Raw genomic sequence first — 18706 nt, 5'->3', positions numbered from 1 at the left:
TCACTTCTGAAAAGTAGTTTAGAAATGATCTTCCAACACATGCATTTTAGTGATAGAGAAAGTGAGGTCCAGAGAAAAATGATTTGTCCAAGAGCAGAGAAAGAACTAGAACCCTAGGCTAGAGCTCTTTCTACATCATGCTACATTCTTTGAAAAACACAAAAGATACCAAGATGAGTATGATATGCTCTTTGTCCTTGAACTTATTAAAGACAATGAGTCAATACGCTGGTAATTGCTGTACCTCTTTCAGGTTACAATGAGCTCTTCCCCCTATAAAACTTGGTGAGTTAAGTATTGTATTATAATCTTCGTTAAAATAGATGAGGAAACTAAAGCTTAAGAGTCTACGAGACTGGTCCACAGTAGTAACACAGCTAACGCCATATATTCTGACTCCAAAGATAGCATTCTTTCCACTCTGATATTTAGTCTTAAAGTTTTTGTTTTGTCTGAGATGCACCGTAATAGTCACTTTGGGGATCTAGTCTTTTAAGGAACTGCCAACCTTTTGGAGTAAGAGTAATGAAAATTTAAGTTAGAACTTGAAGTATAAATAGCACTTAAATACATTAGGACCTAGGTAAAGAAGGGATAAACATTCTAGGCAGAGGAAATGATATGAAAAACAGAGAATAAACAAATAAATATTGAATATGTTGTAAGGGTGATAAAGAGAACAAAAAGACTAGATAAGTTCATCCTTTCGTTTCAACCAGAATGTTCATTTTTGGGATCAGTGGGAAGTAAGGCTGAGTGAGTAGGTTGAGGCCATATTACCGAACATCCTAAAAGACAAATACATTTAGATTTGGAGAATAATTTATTTATCCTTTTTGGACTTAAAATCCTCAGATATTTTGCACTAATGAATGCAAAATGAAGAGTAAACTGAAAATAAGAATGTAGTTATTTTAAAGCATTAAACAATATATATAAATATGTGTATATATATATATTTATTATTTATATATAAATGTATAAAACCAAAGTACATGGATATTTTTATTAATTTTATATGTGTATGGAATTAATTTCAGTTTTCTGTTTGAATTTTTAAACTCATTTTCTTCATTTTCCTTTTTTACTTCACTATGCATAAAAGGGTGTGTGTGTGTGTGTGTGTGTGTGTGTGTGTGTGTGTGTATAAATACCTATCTTATACCAATAAGGCTTCATTGTTAAATGTTTGTGGGATTAATTTCCTCCTGTGCTTTAACTTCTGTAAAACACATAAAGAATATTTTATTAAAATGTTCTAATCTTGATCAAAATAATGCTATCTGATTAAATATATCAAAAGCGCAGAGGAATATAACCAGGAATGGTGAACACTTTTTGAGACCATGTCATGTGAATACTGGATGTCTGGCAAAGAGAAAACTTAAGGTGAATGGGATAGTTATCTTTAAGTATATGAATGATTATCATATGAAAGTGGAAATGTTCTGTTTGTCTTCGCTAAGCATAACCAACAACAAAGTGCAAAAGTTGCAAAGAGATCAACAAGTGTAATTTTAATGTTAGGGAAAACAAACAAATTTCCCAACACTAAAACAAACCCCAAAGTAGGACAAGTTGTCCCACAAAATGAGTAGACATTCTTCTCTACTCCCTAAACAGTTCTAAGTAGAAGTTATTTATTCGGTATGGTATAGTGGCAATTCCTTTCAGATAAAAGGTTGGACTAAATGGTCTTTGATGTCCCTTCCAACTCAGAAATCGTAATTTTATACTGAATGTTTAATTTTTCCTTTCAAAATAGTATTATACTTTAGGGCAAAGGATATCTACATATATGGTGCATTTTTTCTCTCTAAGTGTAATACAAATTTTGTTGCAGAAAACTAACTGTGGATTGATTTTCTCCCCTCCAAAATCAAGTTGAATTTCAGATGTTATATTAGAAGACAAGAAAGGAACAACATGAGTATCTTAACACACAACAGACATAATAGAGCATCATTTTGATGCTATTATAAAAAGCAGTCATTTGTTCAGTTTATCTCCTCCAAATATAAATTTTATGCAAATTACATTTTAATTTCCAGAACACTGGACATTATATTATACATTTTCAATATAATATTTGATTAGATTTCTTAAAATAGCTATTATTTCCTACAATATACAGTTTAAAAGTGCAAAAAAATTTTTTTTAAGTATCTTCCAAACATTTTAGGTCATTTTACCTACCTTTGTACTTCAAATTCATGTAATTTTATAGCCAAAAAGGTATTAACTGCGCTTTCTCTCCAAAAGAGAAAGTTTTCAAAAGTTGCTATGGCAAAAAAATTCACCACCATATGGCCACTGGGACAATAAACCTTCAGAACTTAACTGGACAATTTTGGGACAAGACCTACCTGATGTTCTTCCCGCTGGCTAGCATCTGCCAGAATTTGTTGCCTACTCTGACCACCTTTCAGAAGAGTCAACAACATGACACAAAGAGACATAAGCAGCCTACAATACAAACTAAATTATAACATATATTTTTAAAAATCAGTATTAGATTTTTGGCCATTTATTGACTCAGGTTAAAAACAACATTGCTTAAAGTGGAAAGAGATCTGATTAAAACATTCTATTCCTATCTTAAAGTATTATGATATGAATCTGACTAAAAACTAGGCAGTCTATATGATTTTTTAGAATGGGTATTTAGTGGTATTTTTTAACTTTTTAATTTTTACATGTATTATGATCAAAAAAGGAATTAAATTCTTTGGTCATCTTCAAAGAGTTTTTTTGTGAGTTAAGCTAAAAGGTTAATAGTTGCAATCCTCATAAGTATTCATTTCAGACTATATTCTATATTTTTAAGCATAAATGGAAAAATATCATTATTTACCAAAAATGTGATAAATTATAAAGAGGGGGTTTTGATAGAGTTGGGTATTGGAGCCTATTAGCTAAAGGAAAACAGAGCCTTTTTCTTGCCAATTCATAAAGCTCACCATTTTCCAGCCGTGAACAAAATGTGAAAAATAATCACGTCTTCCAGATGGAATCACAATATATAAGCATATGTTTCCCTTTTTTAGGAAATTTTACGAAGAATGCATGCAATCAAGCTACCACATGGGACATATCCTTAATAAACCCAAAGAAAACATGTCCCTAATAGCCTACATTCCTGAAATTATTTGCAAAATTAAAAAGAAATTGTTTTCTACTATCCAAAATAATCCTTTATTTAACCTAGATTCCACCCAATTAATAGAAATCATTTGTATTCATTTAAAAGGCTCAGATTTAAGATATAAGCTTATACTTTTGTAGAAAAGAACTTTAATTATAATAGCTAATGATTCTTTTTTTTAATAGCTAGGGACCTAATATTTGTGGACTACAAACACATGTAACTTTAAGGTAAGATCTCAGAAAAAGAAGAGGAACTCTAAAAAGTACATTTATTGATGACATTTGTACTGTTTCTTTGACTTTTTCAAAGCAAACAAACCCCACCCCAACCCCTGTCAAATAATGTAGTTATCCAATTATCAATAAATTATACTCCTAGATATACTCATTTGAAAGAAACTAGCAGTAGATAAAAATGATTATGCATTTTTAGATCTAATATTTAAGACAGTTATGAGTTTTTAAATAATCACTGGTATTAAAAATAAGTAGTAGGGAGCAGGAGGAGAGTTTACAAACAAGGTAACAGGACCTCATGTTCAATAAGTTTATAATGTAACGAGGAATTACATAAAGCTTGCAAAAAACATAAAGAATATTTATAAAATTGGGAAAAACAAAAAGCATTGGGAGAATATGCTTAACTAAACTAATTTTGCCAGGAACCAGTGAGAAATTAGATTGGTACCGTCTTAGCATGGTTTAGTAGAAAAGAAAGCTAACTTCAAAGTTAGGAAGGTCAGAGTTCAAATGGAGCCTGGGACACAAAATGGCTATGTGATCCTAGACAATCTACTTATTCTCTCAGTGCCTAAGGCAATGCTTTAAGACAGGTATCAAATACCTGTCTTGCTAGCCTGTCTGCAACAGTGTGGAATATAGCCAGAACTAGATTTTAAAAGTCATAGGAAAATAACAAAGTAAATAAAAATGCTATACAACATAAATAATATTAATGAATTTTTCTAAGTTAATATGCAAAGACAAGGACCCTTATGGATCATTTAGTGGCTGGTCCTGTTTCTATTTGAGTCTGAGACTATTCCTCTAAGAATATTTTAGAGTAGCTGTTCATTGACACTGGTAGAACCTAACCTCTACACCAGTGAAATTAGAGTTTTAGTCTAAAAAACTCGGGAAGTACAGGGGATAAAGGGCTGGGCTTGAAATAAGGAAAACCCAAGTTTAAATCCAGTCTCAAAAACTTACTAGTTATGTGACCCTGGACAAGTCATTTAACTTAGGATTGCTTTAGTTTCCTCATCTGTAAAATGGGGACAATAATAACACCTCCATCCTGGATGAAGAGGAAACTATAATGAGGATCAAAGGAGATAATAATTGTAAAGCACAAAGCATAGTACCTGGCACTGAATAAGGTTATTATAAATATTAGTTATTATTAAAACATAATTAATACACATTTTATAGGTTACAAAGGCAAAAAGGTTTCAATCTGAAAAGATAGATAACAAGTTAAGTTCTTATACTAGGGAGTAACAGGGAAAAAAAAAAGATTTGAGGAAGAATGCTTTAAAATCCAGTAGAAAGATGTGAGAAAAGAGACTCTTACAGTGGAAAAGATTAGAGAAAAAGAGGAGAGGAATAAAGGTATTAAAGTCCACATAAATAAAAGAGACAGTAAGTAGACCCTGGTGATAGTAAATACAAAAATACTGTTGATTCTTTTTATTTACTTCTAAAAAATTTGACCTATAGGGCAAAATTCTGCCTCTAATGAAGTATTACACATTAATTTCATAAGTTCATAAAAGATTCCTTGAAAGGTAAAAAAGAGAAATCTGTTTCATTATTTTAATTGTTAATGTCATACATGAGGCATAAAACAGGAGATAAGTAGTATCACATATTAGAAAGGACCCTGTAGTTGTTAAGTCACAGTCTCTGGTTCTAATCCAGCCTAGTCTCTAAGGACCTAAGCTTAAATATGATTTGGGGTAAATCATTTAATATTTCTGGGTCTAAGATTTCTCTTCTATAATAAGAGAGGAATGGATGAGAAGGACTCGATGTTTCTTTGGACTCTAAACCAATAAACCTATGATCTTCCACAAACCTACCATATTTCTATCGTCATTTGATTACTGTGCCCATCACATTCTGATTGCTCCACCCAAACAAATCTTGAGCTTTCCTACCTCTGTTTTTTTTAATGCATAAGGTAATCCAAAAGGAATGAGGGTAAAAAAGATAATCAGAGTCACAAATCTTAAACTGGGAGAAACCTTCAGAGTCTTACACAGGTAGGGTCAGAGGTGAGTTCATTATCACTAAAAAAGTTATTAAATCTGCTATTTGGGAACTGGATTTTAGTACTACACTACTAGATTTTAAGTCCTCATCTGAAGATGAGTGGTACTTAAAAGTGAATCCATTCAACATGGAGAACAATTTTTCATGGCATATACTGAAAGAATTATTTAGAAATTCAGCTTCAGCAAATACACACACACACACACACGCAGATGTTTAGTTTCCCCAAATTTAGCAAAATTTAAGATATAATTGTACAAATATAATAAATTGTAAATGTAAATCTTAATTTTTGAGGATGATTTTTCTTAAAAAGTATAATATTTATCACTGCATGTGTGAATTGTATAGGGAACTCAAAAGTTTTTGCTACTGTGAAATCATTTTGGGGGCAAAGCAATTTTCCCAAGGGCTTTTCTTAATTCAAAACATTTTCTTTTTTTGTAGTTCCTATCTAGACTCAGGTTAAAAAATGAGTGGGAATAGTTGTTACTGTTAAGCAGATAAAAGCATTTGAATGAGGATTCATTTCATAGTGAGTTCACTACTGAATATTTTGGGGTTGAAATGACTTTTTCTTCCTTAAACAAGTTCTTAGCACACTACCACAGCATACTGCATAGAGAGTTAACTTTTGGATCACAAGAATAAGGGTTCAAGGTGTGACAAAAAGTTTGACAATCAGTATTTATTAAGTACCTACTATGACATGTTGGTTATGTGATACTAGAGGCTTAATACCCATGTGACTTTAAGACATAAATTAAGGGACAGTAACTGATCTAGACTGGTAAAATGAGTTTCTTCATTTAAGTCTCTACCTCATTTAAATCACAAGTCTAGACCAAAACAATAAACACAACTTGGTTACCTGTAAGAACTGAGATAATGCATACTCTGGCTAACAAAGACCCTCGGAACATTTTCTTGCTTGCAATCATCATCTGATAACTTTATTACAATGTAATATAGAATAAAAAAATCTTTCAATTAAAGTGATCAATGCGGCAAGCCTAGTGTGGTAGGAGCACAAATACAATGAATCAAAAAACCTTTTACTCATGAGATACTCACTTATTGTTAGTATATTTATATGCTATAAATAACTTATATGCAGAATAAATACAAAGGTAGTTTAAAAGAGAGGTCATTAGCATTTGGGGGAAATCATGAAAGGTTTCCTGTAGATTAAGACTACAAGGTTATGCTTTTGAAGGGAAAAAACAAACAAAAATTTCCATAATTTAGTCGGACTGAATAAAATACACATGCACAAATGATACTTACCGCCCTAGCAGAGTCTCCAAAGTCTATCTTTAATCTCCCCATTGCTCTAATAATAGCAATAATTGACTGAATGGTGTTGCTATAAACAACTGCTTTATATTGTTTACATTCTTCTTCTGAATAACCAGCTTCATGGATAATTCTGAGAAGGAAAAATAAAGAATGTATTTCCCTTACCAGAAAGATATATTCTAACTAGAAATCACATCATGATTTTTATTTTCACTTACTTCATTTGTTTTACAATTGTGCTTTTTCCTGATTCTCCAGCTCCTAAAAAATAAAAAAGACACAGTTAGAAAGGTCTTTTGAGCAACATCATCTAAAACATACTTATATTCTTTTCTTTGATTTCAGAAAGTTGTTTTTTTACCTTTGAGAAAGCTCTCATATTCTAAATTATGTCAAAATAAGAAAAAAGGTGGAAAGTCTTTTTTATATTAATTCCAAGTTCTCATCACATTATTTGTAACTGAGAGACAGCATAGTGGATAGAAAGAAGACCAACCACAGAACCAAGACATATTACCCAAGGCAAGTCACTTGAATGAATTCTGAGCCCTGTAGGCAACTCTCTTAAGACTATAAATTGCAAAGATGCTGACCTCTATTTCATAGTAAGTTTCTACATCTGAGTTTCCTAAACCAGTAAAATCATATCTTATTAAAACTATATTTTCTAAGAAATCTCAATCTTCTATAATTTATAGAGGGATTTATGGAAGAGAAGGAAATGGAAAACTGAAAAAATGAAGATTCTATTCCAACTTAAAACTTCCAACCAATTATAACTATCTAAAAATTGTCAGCTAAAGAAATGAGAGGCAATATTTCCTTGCTATTTTAGGATGTTAAACTTATTCTCTGCAAAACATTATTTCGCTATTCTATATCCCAACACTGACAGTAGTTTAAAAAATAAAAACATACTCTAAAATTAATCTCTGGTTTTAGGATTCCAAAAATTTAATTTTCTCTCTGCTAGAAAGGATATTCTTGGATGCTGCCAATTGCCCCTCCCCTTTATTTTATTATACTTGTCTTACACTGGCATAACTTTTTTTTTAACAAGAAATGTCATTGCTGAGGATTTAATAGAATATAGGAGGCTACTATACAACACTTAGACCTGGAAACAGATTTGAATAGAGGGGGAAGGGAAGAGAAGGACATTTGTTAAATATTACTTTCATCTTAGGCATCATTTTTTGAGTCTATTTTTATTTTAGAAATTATAACTTGGAATGTGGTGGGGGTGCCTTCTTTCAGGGAGAACAAAAGTTCTTGAAAATATAGAAAGGAAAGAGAATGTGCTGATGATTGGCTGACTGCTTTCTACAGTGGTGTTTGGCAAGTTCATTAGGAGAAAAAAGATAAAGAAAGAAACAACAGAAGTAGCAAGCATTATCAATCCAGAGGCTAGAAGGCTGCCCTTGATCACTAACTGTCCTCCATGAATATATGTAAGTGCTGGTTTAAAAAACAAAACTGGATGTTCATCACTAACAGACTTGATTGTTCAAGGCTTAATTATCTAATTTGTAGACCACCTAGGCTTTGCACACACGGGCTTCCTTTTTTGGCCATTCTGTTAAAAAGATGAAGAGAATGTAAACTCAGAAAAAGGTTAACAATATCATCCCTTGACAAATAAAATTAGGAAGAAAAGTTGTAACTATGTGATAAAATTGGATATAGAATTAACTGAATATTTATTTATTCATGGTACCCCAGACCTATATCTTTGTGAATAATTTGCAGCTAAAGTGAATGCTTGAGGGAAAAATGTCATTCAAGTACCCTCAATGTCCACTCTCCATGAAGTAGAAAAAACAGAACTGGATGCACAACAATGACATTCTTCATTTTAGTCTGAGCTTTCTAGGGCATGTGCCAATGAACACAGTTCCAAGATAAACACCTCATTACTTATTAATCAACAATAGTGTACTTGGCACTGTGAAAATCACAATCTCGGGCTTTACAGCTTAGAAGTAAAGATAACCATTTTTCAGAATTTTAGGAGTAAATAACTCTAGTAACCCACGATGATCAGCTGTTATCAAGAGGCAAACATAGTAATGTTTCTTCCTGAGTTTCCCTGGCTAGTCCTTTGTCACACCATTAAGATATACTAACAGCAAGTATAAGTAAGTGATCCACTGTGAAAATCAACCCAGAAATCTGTAATCAATTCAAAATCTCTCACACTCACAATTGTGGGGGATGTCACCATTGCAGATGGAAAATCTAGTCTCTAAATTTTGGAAGCCATGTACACCATCAAGTTGGTAAAGGATGACTTTAGGTTCAATGTCCAAAATTATGCTAGAAGGCCTTTCACAGAAAGAATCAATCATTCTTTAGTGTAGAAATTTTCTTTAAAACTTAATTTTCTGTGGCGATATATCACACTGACTACTTAATCTATCAAACAGAAAAAGTGCATATATGTATATTCTATGATCCAACAGTATTACAGTCTGTTTTTCAGTAAAATGTGGTCCTTTTTTTTTGCACTTGCCTCTCTCCTAGTTTAGTTAAATATTATATTACTTGATGAAGTAAATATATTTTTGTATGGAAAAGATAACCAGAAGCATTTATACTTTGAGCTCCTTTCAAAAGATCTTTCTTTTAACGAATCTTACTTGTTTTTATCTCATAATACAATCAGCAAATAATCCAAATACTATCAGGAAAAGTTCTAAAACTGCACATTCTGGTTCATTACAGAGTGAAATAGAAAAATCACAGGCTAAACCCACTGAAGTTCCATCTTTTGGTAATGTAGGCAAAAGATGGGAAAAATTCAAGAAGTCATGAAGTAAATGATTTTCTAAGAAACTTTTAGCCCAACTTGTCTTCAAGGACAGATTCACATGCCTGACCTTCCTTCTGGTTTCCTGAGACTACTGTCAAAATTGTAAAAATACTCTTTTCTCTCTCGCTTATCTATTTTAGAAGAGAAAATTCAAGTGTAAGTTAAGAATTATCACACGAAGTTGATTAAAATATAATGAAGTTGAGCTACAATATTGTATTTAGAACTTTTGTTGCAGTTCAGTTATGTCCAGTTCTTCATGACCCCATTTGGGGTTTTCTTGGCAAAGATACTGGATTGGTTTGCCATTTCTTTCACCTGCTTATTTTACACACTAAAGAAACAGAGACAAACAGGGCTAAGTGATTTGCATAGGGTCGCACCGCCTGAGGCCAGATTTGATCTTGGGAAGATGAATCTTTCTGCCTCCAGGCACGGTATCCCAGCCACTGAGTAGGACCAAAAGTACCATAAAGAGTTTAAGATTCAGAATCCTACAGTGATGAGGTATACCAGACACTTCCTATCCTCCACCACAAGCATTTACGACACACCTTTAGACATTCAAACAGCTAGTTGTACTCTGCCTCTCTCTCTCCTTGTGCTCAATTCTGAACAGAAATCTGGAGCTGTTTCAATTGAGAGCACCACCATTGGGTCGGGCAGCTGCCCCCAGAGACACCATTTCTTCTCTACCACTATCTCCTCCTTGCCCCTCAAGTGGGCATCTCTGATCTTGATTATATGCCTTTTCCCTCTTTGTTTCATTGTGAATAATCAATTGCAACTCAAGACTCTCTCATGCTCATATATATATTTAAAATTTAAAAAGTCTTGATTTTAATCACAATTGCCACAGTAAGATCTCCTTCCTGTTTATCCTTCTAAAAACATCTTGTTTTATTTGTGAGGGAAAGAAAAAGATTCTAATCATGAATGATTATTTTTAAAATAGTGCTAGTAAGTGAAACATTACTTTCTAAAATGAGGAAAATAATTTTTAAGGATAATTAGGCATGGAAGAAAAATCAGTGCTTACCAATAATGGAGATCCATTTAAAAATCTCCTCAAAAGGCCTCATCTATCATTTTAATTTTTATGACTACTTATTCCTCAAATTAGAAACATTCAAGAGGTTTTTGTTTTTTTAAATATTCTCCCTCCCTTGTTTTAACAACTTGGACAGAGGAAAAAAAATATAGTTGTCTATTACATTTAATTGAAAATGTTATTGCATTTCAGGTATGTTACTGATAAGCACTACTGGGGGGGAAGTATTAATTGGAAGATGGAATTACATTTGTGAACATATTTCCTCACAGCAACAATATTAATATAATATATAATTCAGGACTTCCTGAATTATATCACAGCAACTATAGAAACCATGATGCCAATGTATCTTGAAAATCATGAAGCACATAAATGTACAGAGGTATGGAAATTAAAGCATTAACTTTTTTCTTTTAATGGGGGAGGAAGAAGGATAAGAGTCTGTCTCCCTTTCTCACTCACCCAGTTTAGAAGTTTAGTGGGCACAGGTTAGTTCCCGAACTGATGAGCCCCACAACTTTAGCCTACTCTGTGTTTCTGAATGTGGGATGATTTGCCCCTTCTTAGAAAGCCAGTCTTACCACATGGGGGCTCAACTTAATACACAGACAACTAATGGCTTTTAACCCTACTTAAGCCCAGAACTCCTCAACTCTAGCAATGTAATGGCCTTACCACTCTTAGAAGCAAGCATCACAGTTGGTACCAACACAATAATTTCACTGCTGATTTCACAGAGATAAAAGGATTAATGAAGCTATATCATGAAAGCTAAATGCTGTCATTTTTTTAAGAGAAGAAAATAAGAATAGAAGATGAAGATTAAAAAAAAAACCCTTGGAAAACCAGTGATAAGCAAACCAAATAAGGAGGCATAATAAAATTAATCATAGAAATATTTTGTTATATAGCATATGGTTATGTCAAAATTATCAGAATTTTTCATTTTAATTTTTCTATAATTGCTAATGAATAGCTTAAAATATTAATAAATAAATTATTTAAAACAGGGAAGGGGACAGCTAGGTGGCTCAGTGGATAGAACCTGGATGCAAGTCCTTGGTTCGAATCTGACCTCAGACACTTCCTAGCTATGTGACCCTATGCAAGTCATTTAACCCCCATTACCTACCCCTTACCATTCTTAGCCTTAGAGCCAATACACAGTTTTGATACCAAGATGGAAGGTAAGGGTTTTTATTTAGAAGACAAAATAAAATTATAGGGGGAGGGGCAATGGGAAAGTCCCTTCAAGTTCAAAATCTATGATCTGAATAATTCTGTGAGGATAGTACCCAAGCTTCTTTATACAGTTATAAGGAATGATAATAATATTCCTATATCAGTATCTACCAATGTTCTAGAAGTGTGGTAATATGAAAATAAAGGTACATAAAGTTGTTACATACTACTTTTATGATTATCTTGGGAATTAATGGTGTGAGAGATTTGAAATTCCCATTTTAAAAATCTGGGCAAAAGACCTGATAATTGTTACAATGACTGCCCAGTGAAGTTTGAAGTGTTCTGAGAGAATATTGAGGTATCAAATGTCAGGTAGTCCAGAAAGAGTGAAAGCAACTCTACCAGCGAGTTAGCAGAAACTAAGGAGGTTGGAGAATACAAAAGGGGAAAAAAAAACATGTTGAATTATACTTTACTTTGAAAAGGTTTATCAGTAGGAGAAACACAACTATCAACATCTAATGGTTTTCTTATCACCTATTATGGAAGCACTATGGACAACAGATTAATTATGAAGCCCTGTTTGTTACAAGAAAATTTATCAAATGGAAAGCCATGGCACCACTATAAACTTCCCTGGTCAGAATTTTTCCCCCCTAAATACATGAACATTCAAAGCACTCTCACCCTAATCCTGAATTAAGCATATGTATTGCTAGTTAAACCATAACTAATGTTATAGACACATCATTAGATTTGAGCTGTACATTCTCCAGGGAATGTTAGGGAGCCTAATAATTGGGGTAAACAGTATAGCTGTGCTTGTTAATATGAATATGAATAGAGATGTCATATTCAACATATAATATACATATATTAAACAAATAATACATTTTCATATATGACATTATAATACTTATATTTAATATATTAATTTTAAGCATATTGTTAGACATACATTATGGTTTGATGTGCAGCCTGTGTCAGGAGTATAAGCCCCAATAGTAATACACCTCCCTATTATAATTTGCCTCCTTCTCCCCCAAGAAATCACAATCAAACTTCTGACACATCACAGCAGTGAAACTGGAAATTTCCTGTCATTCTGGCAAGGTTTATACCAAAGATAATTCAAGTATGCTATTAGTAATGCAATATTAAAAAAAAAAAAAGACAAGATGGCTTGTTAGACAACTAGTATGAAAATTATGCCAAAGCAGCACTATCCCCAGGAACTACATAGAGGAAATAAGAAAAAACACCGATGGATGGTGACAGAACATATCAAGGACCTAACAAGCATATGGAGCTCTTAACAAATATGTTCTTATACTCTAAATATATGCCCTCCAAAAAAAAGACAAGATTATCATGGGAAAATACCAAAAAATTACATGAGTACAGAAATATTTAATTAAGTACATATAGTGTTTATGACACAACCTAATAAGCGTTGCTTATTAGGTTAAAACATGAGTCCTATAAAGTGTTCCCTTTTCAATAGCTACAACTAATGGAATCTCTTTTTAAATAAATTTTATTTCATTAGATATTTTCTAATTATATGTAAATTTTTTTTAACATTTTGTTAAAGTTTTTTTGTTACTTCTCTAAATTCCTATTGCTCCTTTCTCCTTCAGACGGCAAGCAATTTAATATTGATAATATATGTGAAACCATGCAAAAATATTTCCAAATTAGCCATGTTACAAAAGAAAACAAATAAAAAGCATGCTTCAATCTGCACTGAGAATTCATTACTTCTCTCTTGAGGCAGATTGCATTTTTCATCATGGGTCCTTTGGAATTGTCTTGGATCAAGACAACGATCTTGTTTTGTATAGCTAAGTTTTTCACAGTTGATCATCTTCACAATATTACTGTTACTGGGTATAACGTTCTCCTAATTTTGCTCATTTCATTTTGCATGAATTAATATAAATCTTTCAGGTTTTTCACGAAAACATCCTACTCATCATTGCCTCTAGCACAACAATAACATTCCATTAGTTTCCTATATCACAGCTTGTTCAGCTATTCCCCAACTGATTTCCAATTAGTTGCTACCTCAAAAAGTTGCTAAAAATATTTTGCATCAATAGGTCCTTTTCCTTTTCCTTTGATTTCTTTGGGTTACAGACCTAATAGTGGTGGTGGTAAGTCAAGAGGTATACATAGCTTGATAGCCCTTTGAATGTCATTCCAAATTATTCTCTAGAATGGGTAGACTAGTTCCTAAACTCCATTAGTACGACATTAGCATCCCGATTTTTTGACATTCCCTTCAGCATTTGTCATTTTCCTTTTCTATCATGTGAGACAATCTGAGAGGTGTAAAGTGGTACCTCACATTTTTTAATTAGCATTTTTTAATAAGTTGTGACTTAAGAGCATTTTTTCCATGGGACTTCTCATAGCTTTGATTTCTTCTTCTGAAAGCAGTCTATTATATCCTTTGACTACTTGTAAAATGGGGAATGGTTCTTATTTTTATAAATTTGGCTTAGTTCCCTATAAACTTGAGAATTAAAGCCTTTATTAGAGAAACTAACTATAATTTCCCCCTCATGTTGCTGTTTTCCTTTTAATCTTAGCTGCATTAGTTTTGGTTGTACAAAAACCTTTCCATTTCTTAGAATCAAGTCTTCCTGGAATTTAATCAATGTTCTGTCATAAATTTTTATCCACAGAACTAAAAGGCATATTTTTCCATACTCTGTTAATTTGCTTACATCACCCTGTGGATTTAAATCAAATATCCATTTTGACCTTCTATTAGTATATGATGTGAAATATTGTTTGTGCCTAGTATCTCCCAAGCTGCTCTGCAGTTTCCCCAACAAATTTTGTTGTATTTTAATAGTGAGTATTTTAATAATTTCTTTTTTCATGTTTACCTTCATGTTTGTGATTCTCTTGAGTCTTGTATTTGAAAGTCAAATTTTCTATTCAGCTTTCATCTTTTCATCAGGATGCTTCAAAGTCCTCTATTTTCTTAACTATCCATTTTTCCCCTGAAGGATTATATTCAGTTCTTGCTGGGTTGCTTATTCCTGATTATAATTCAGACTATAATATGTTAAGCTCTCTGCTCCTTTAATGTCATACTTGCTAAATATTGTGTGATCTTGATTATGAATACACATTATTGGAAGGGTTTCTTTCCAGCTGCTTGGTATGTTTTCTCTTTGATCTGGGACAAATAGAAACTATATATAATATTCCTAAGAATTTTCATTTTGGGATCTTCGTAAGATGGCAATTGGTGGATTCTTTTAATTTGTATTTTGCCCTCTAGTTGTAGGACATTGGGCCAGATTTTCCTTGATAATTTCCTGAAATGTGATGTCTATGTTTTATTTGGTCATGGCTTTCAATTTAGTCCAATAATTCTTAAATTACCTTTTCTTGATCTATTTTCTAGGTAACTTGTTTTTCCTAAGAGATATTCCAAATTTTCTCCTATCTTTTCATCCTTTTGACTTTGTTTTATTGTTCCTTGATGTCTTGTACAGTCAGTAGCCTCTAGTCATCCAATTCTAATTTTTAACAAATTATTTTCTTCAATGAAATTTTATACCTCTTCTTCCATCTGGCCCATTCTGTTTTTTAAGATGTTATTTTCTTGAGAAATTTTTGTACCTCTTTTACCAAGCTGTTAATATCCTTTTTCTAATTTTTTTTTTTGCTCATGTTTTTACCTAATCTTTCCTCTAACATTCTTATTTGATTTTGAAAATAATTCTTAGCTTTTCCAGGAATTTTTGTCAATCTTTTATCTAATTCACAGTTTTTCTTTGAGGCTTTGCATGTATCTGCTTTGGTTTTATTGTCGTCTTCTGGATTTGTGTCTTGATTTTCCCTGTCACCAGAGTAGATTTTTATAAACAGGTTCTTTTTTTGTTGTTTGCTTATTTTTCCACCCTATTCATATTTTTGAACTTTATATTAATGTTGGGCTTTGTTCTTTAGTGAGTGTGTGTATGCATATGTGTGTGTGTGTGTGTGTGCATGCACACATCCCTAAACACACATGCTGATATATGGAGAGTGGTATACTGTCTCAATCTTCAGGTTTTTTCACATTGCCCTATTCAAAGCTAATTCTGGGAGTTTGGAAGTTTTTGGTATTTCCAAGGTGGTATGATCTTAAGGAGAGATGTGATTATTGTTCTCCTGGGTCTTATCCGGGAAGGGTCCCTTGGAACTATAACTGATATTGCTCTTTGGGTCCCTGCTCCATTGGGAGTGGAAATAATACTGTTCCTCAGGGTCCCTAATACCTTGTGACCAAAATCAGTACCCTTCAATAGGATCCTGAAGTAGGTATAGGCAATGGCGTTGTCAACCTCCATCTGGTCCTGTGTCCCATACAAGATCAGATAAACCCTTTGATCTCTTTCTAACTAGTTTACAGGTCCCCTTACCATTTTCTGGCTAGAGAGCTCCCAATGCTACTTCTGGTTCAATTACTACTACCTAGTCTCACTGTTGGTGCTTTATACATGTGGCCCTCATCCATGTCAGAAATCTCTCTTTCTGACCTCCTAAGCTGTCTTAAGTCTGGAAGAATGTATCACTGTCACTCTTTGTTGGTTCTTAAAGTCCTGACTTCAATTTGAGAGGTTAATGTCGTATGTAGGGAAATGTTGGGAGAACTCAGCTGAGTGTTTTCTCTATTCTACTATTTAAGCTCTTCCCTGGAACTCTGGACCTCATGGAATCTTGATAGCTTTTTGAAAGGAAAGGATATAATGTCAAAGGGTTCCTAGATATAGGATGAGGCTTGGAAGAAGAAAATGAGTTAATAGAATCAAAAAATAGAAGAATCATGACGTGGAAAGGACCTTTAATAGTCATTTATTATGTAACTGTTACTTCAAAGTGGACTAATCAATCTAAATCATCCCTGACCTGTTAAAATTTCCCTATTTTAAAGGCTTTGTGGAGAGAGGGGGGAGGCAGGGATGTTAGAACTTCCTTTAGAAAGCAATTCCAGAGTTTAATAACCTTTACAGTCAGGAAATTCCTATTTATACTCAACCTAAATTCTTCAGGGTACAGCTTAAGTTCATTTCCTCTTGTTTGGTCTTTGTGGGCTGTGAAGAACAGCTGGTCATCATAATAAGTATGTAAAGATTCACAGGACAGTCAATCCTCTGCTCTGTTTGCTAGGAGTATCTCAGATTGTTTGTAATTCTAAAAATAAAATATATTTATACATTTGCTTTAGAAAGCAACCTAATGAAATATCCCCAGGCCTCTTAATCTTAAGAAAAAGGTCCAGTACTAAAAAATATTTTAAAACTCTATCCACTATTAAATAAAGTTCATAATTTATCATCTTTCATCTTATTACTCTTCAAAATATTGTTGCTTCTTAAATATAAGTGTTTGTATTGAAGAACCTTTGAGAAATGATGGTCATAGAAAGCAATTAAGTTTCTCTTTTAAGAAGTTAACCTCAGGCAAATTTAAAAGAAAAGTTATACAGTTGCCATATCCATGATTTATGCAAAGGACTTCACACATTTTCTCATAGTATCCTTGTGGACAAGATGGAGAAACAAAGTTATGATGAGATTCTAGTCAAATGATTTGGATGAACAATATTCACAAAGAATGCTAAGTACTGAAAGAGAAACATGCTAACCAAAGGTATTTGTCACTATATGTTGTTTACAGATAATATTATACTTATGAAAACCAGCTCAAGAACATGAGAGAGCTTAGGTAAAATGGTACCAATTTAAGAGATGAACCCAACTATCTATACAAGAAAAAAGAAGGTTAAAAATGGCTGCAGAGAGCCAGATCTGGAGATAGGAAATCATGGCTAAGAATCTAGCCTCAGACATTTCCTCTCTGTGAACTTGGGCAAGTCACTTAACTCCAATTATCCAGTCCATACTATTTTTCTGACTTTGAACTGATATTTAGTATTGATTCTGAGGCAAAAAGTAAAGATTAAAAAAATTAAAAAGTAAAAAAAGTAAAGATAAAAAAAGAAAGAAAAAGAATGAGTATTATCCAATCCATGATAATTAGATGAATGACTCAAGAGTTGATTCAGCAGCACAAATTTTAGGCTGACACTGTAGATGGACAATGAACTAGTAACAGAACTAAATAGGAGAAAAGGTTGAATTACATTTTAGAAACTGTTTCAGGTTGGCTCTAGCTTCTCAACAGTAAAGGCCCATATTTTTTTTTCACCAATAGTCTTTCTATGACATGTTTTACAAATCAAGGAATGCCAACCTCAGAAGAAATAAACTGACCCAAGGGCCAATAGAGAAACACAATATGGGTGAAAATATCTTGCTTCAATGCATGTACCATTCAGATTAATGAAATATTGTCAAAGTGTAATGAGAGAGAACATATCTGAAGTATTATAAGGCAGTTATATTATAATAGGTTTCAAATACTCAGATTATTTCTCAACACAACTATAATGGAACATTCTGAAACCACAGCAGGAATTTGCTTCTGTATGATATCTTCCTCAAGAAAGTAAAAGAATTCAGAAAACTGCAGTACTTCTCAGTAACTCACAAGCTGTAATCTTGTATTATTTTCTGATGCAGTAGAAGTCATAAACAAGAAGACCGGTCCTCATCACTCCTACTCTACTTCTACCCACAATTACACACCCTAACACTTTTTCAGTAGGCTTGTCCAACTTGTTTTTAAAGCCCCAGAGATTTCAGGTTGAATAACATCCTGAAGCTGTAGATATGGCCACTATTTTTTGTAGTATTTATGTATTCCTTAATCATTTATCATATGTAAAAATTTTGCTACTATTTCTTATTAGGTTCTAATTTTTTATGTGATACTAATGAAGTGTTTCAGCACTGTACCCCTAACCCTACTTTCCCCACAAGTATTGTGGTTTCAATTGCAAGATTGTGCATATTGAATTGCCTTTT

The 18706-nt window shown here is 32.9% G+C and overlaps 1 protein-coding gene across 1 annotated transcript in view; it reads right to left on the bottom strand.

Moving 5' to 3' along the window:
• The window catches only part of GNAI1 (G protein subunit alpha i1), an 82663-nt gene that overhangs the window by 30778 nt on the left and 33179 nt on the right, over positions 1–18706 (bottom strand). The window contains exons 2-3 of the mRNA XM_044679561.1: positions 6939–6981; positions 6709–6850 (exon numbers count right to left, since the gene is read on the bottom strand). Of these exons, the coding sequence (XP_044535496.1) occupies positions 6709–6850; positions 6939–6981 (185 nt within the window). The remainder of the gene's footprint in view (positions 1–6708; positions 6851–6938; positions 6982–18706) is intronic.

The sequence above is a fragment of the Gracilinanus agilis genome, chromosome 5 (genome assembly GCF_016433145.1).
Source record: "Gracilinanus agilis isolate LMUSP501 chromosome 5, AgileGrace, whole genome shotgun sequence".
NCBI classification, from domain to species: Eukaryota; Metazoa; Chordata; class Mammalia; order Didelphimorphia; family Didelphidae; genus Gracilinanus; species Gracilinanus agilis.
This window is presented reverse-complemented; position numbering and strand designations above follow the sequence as displayed.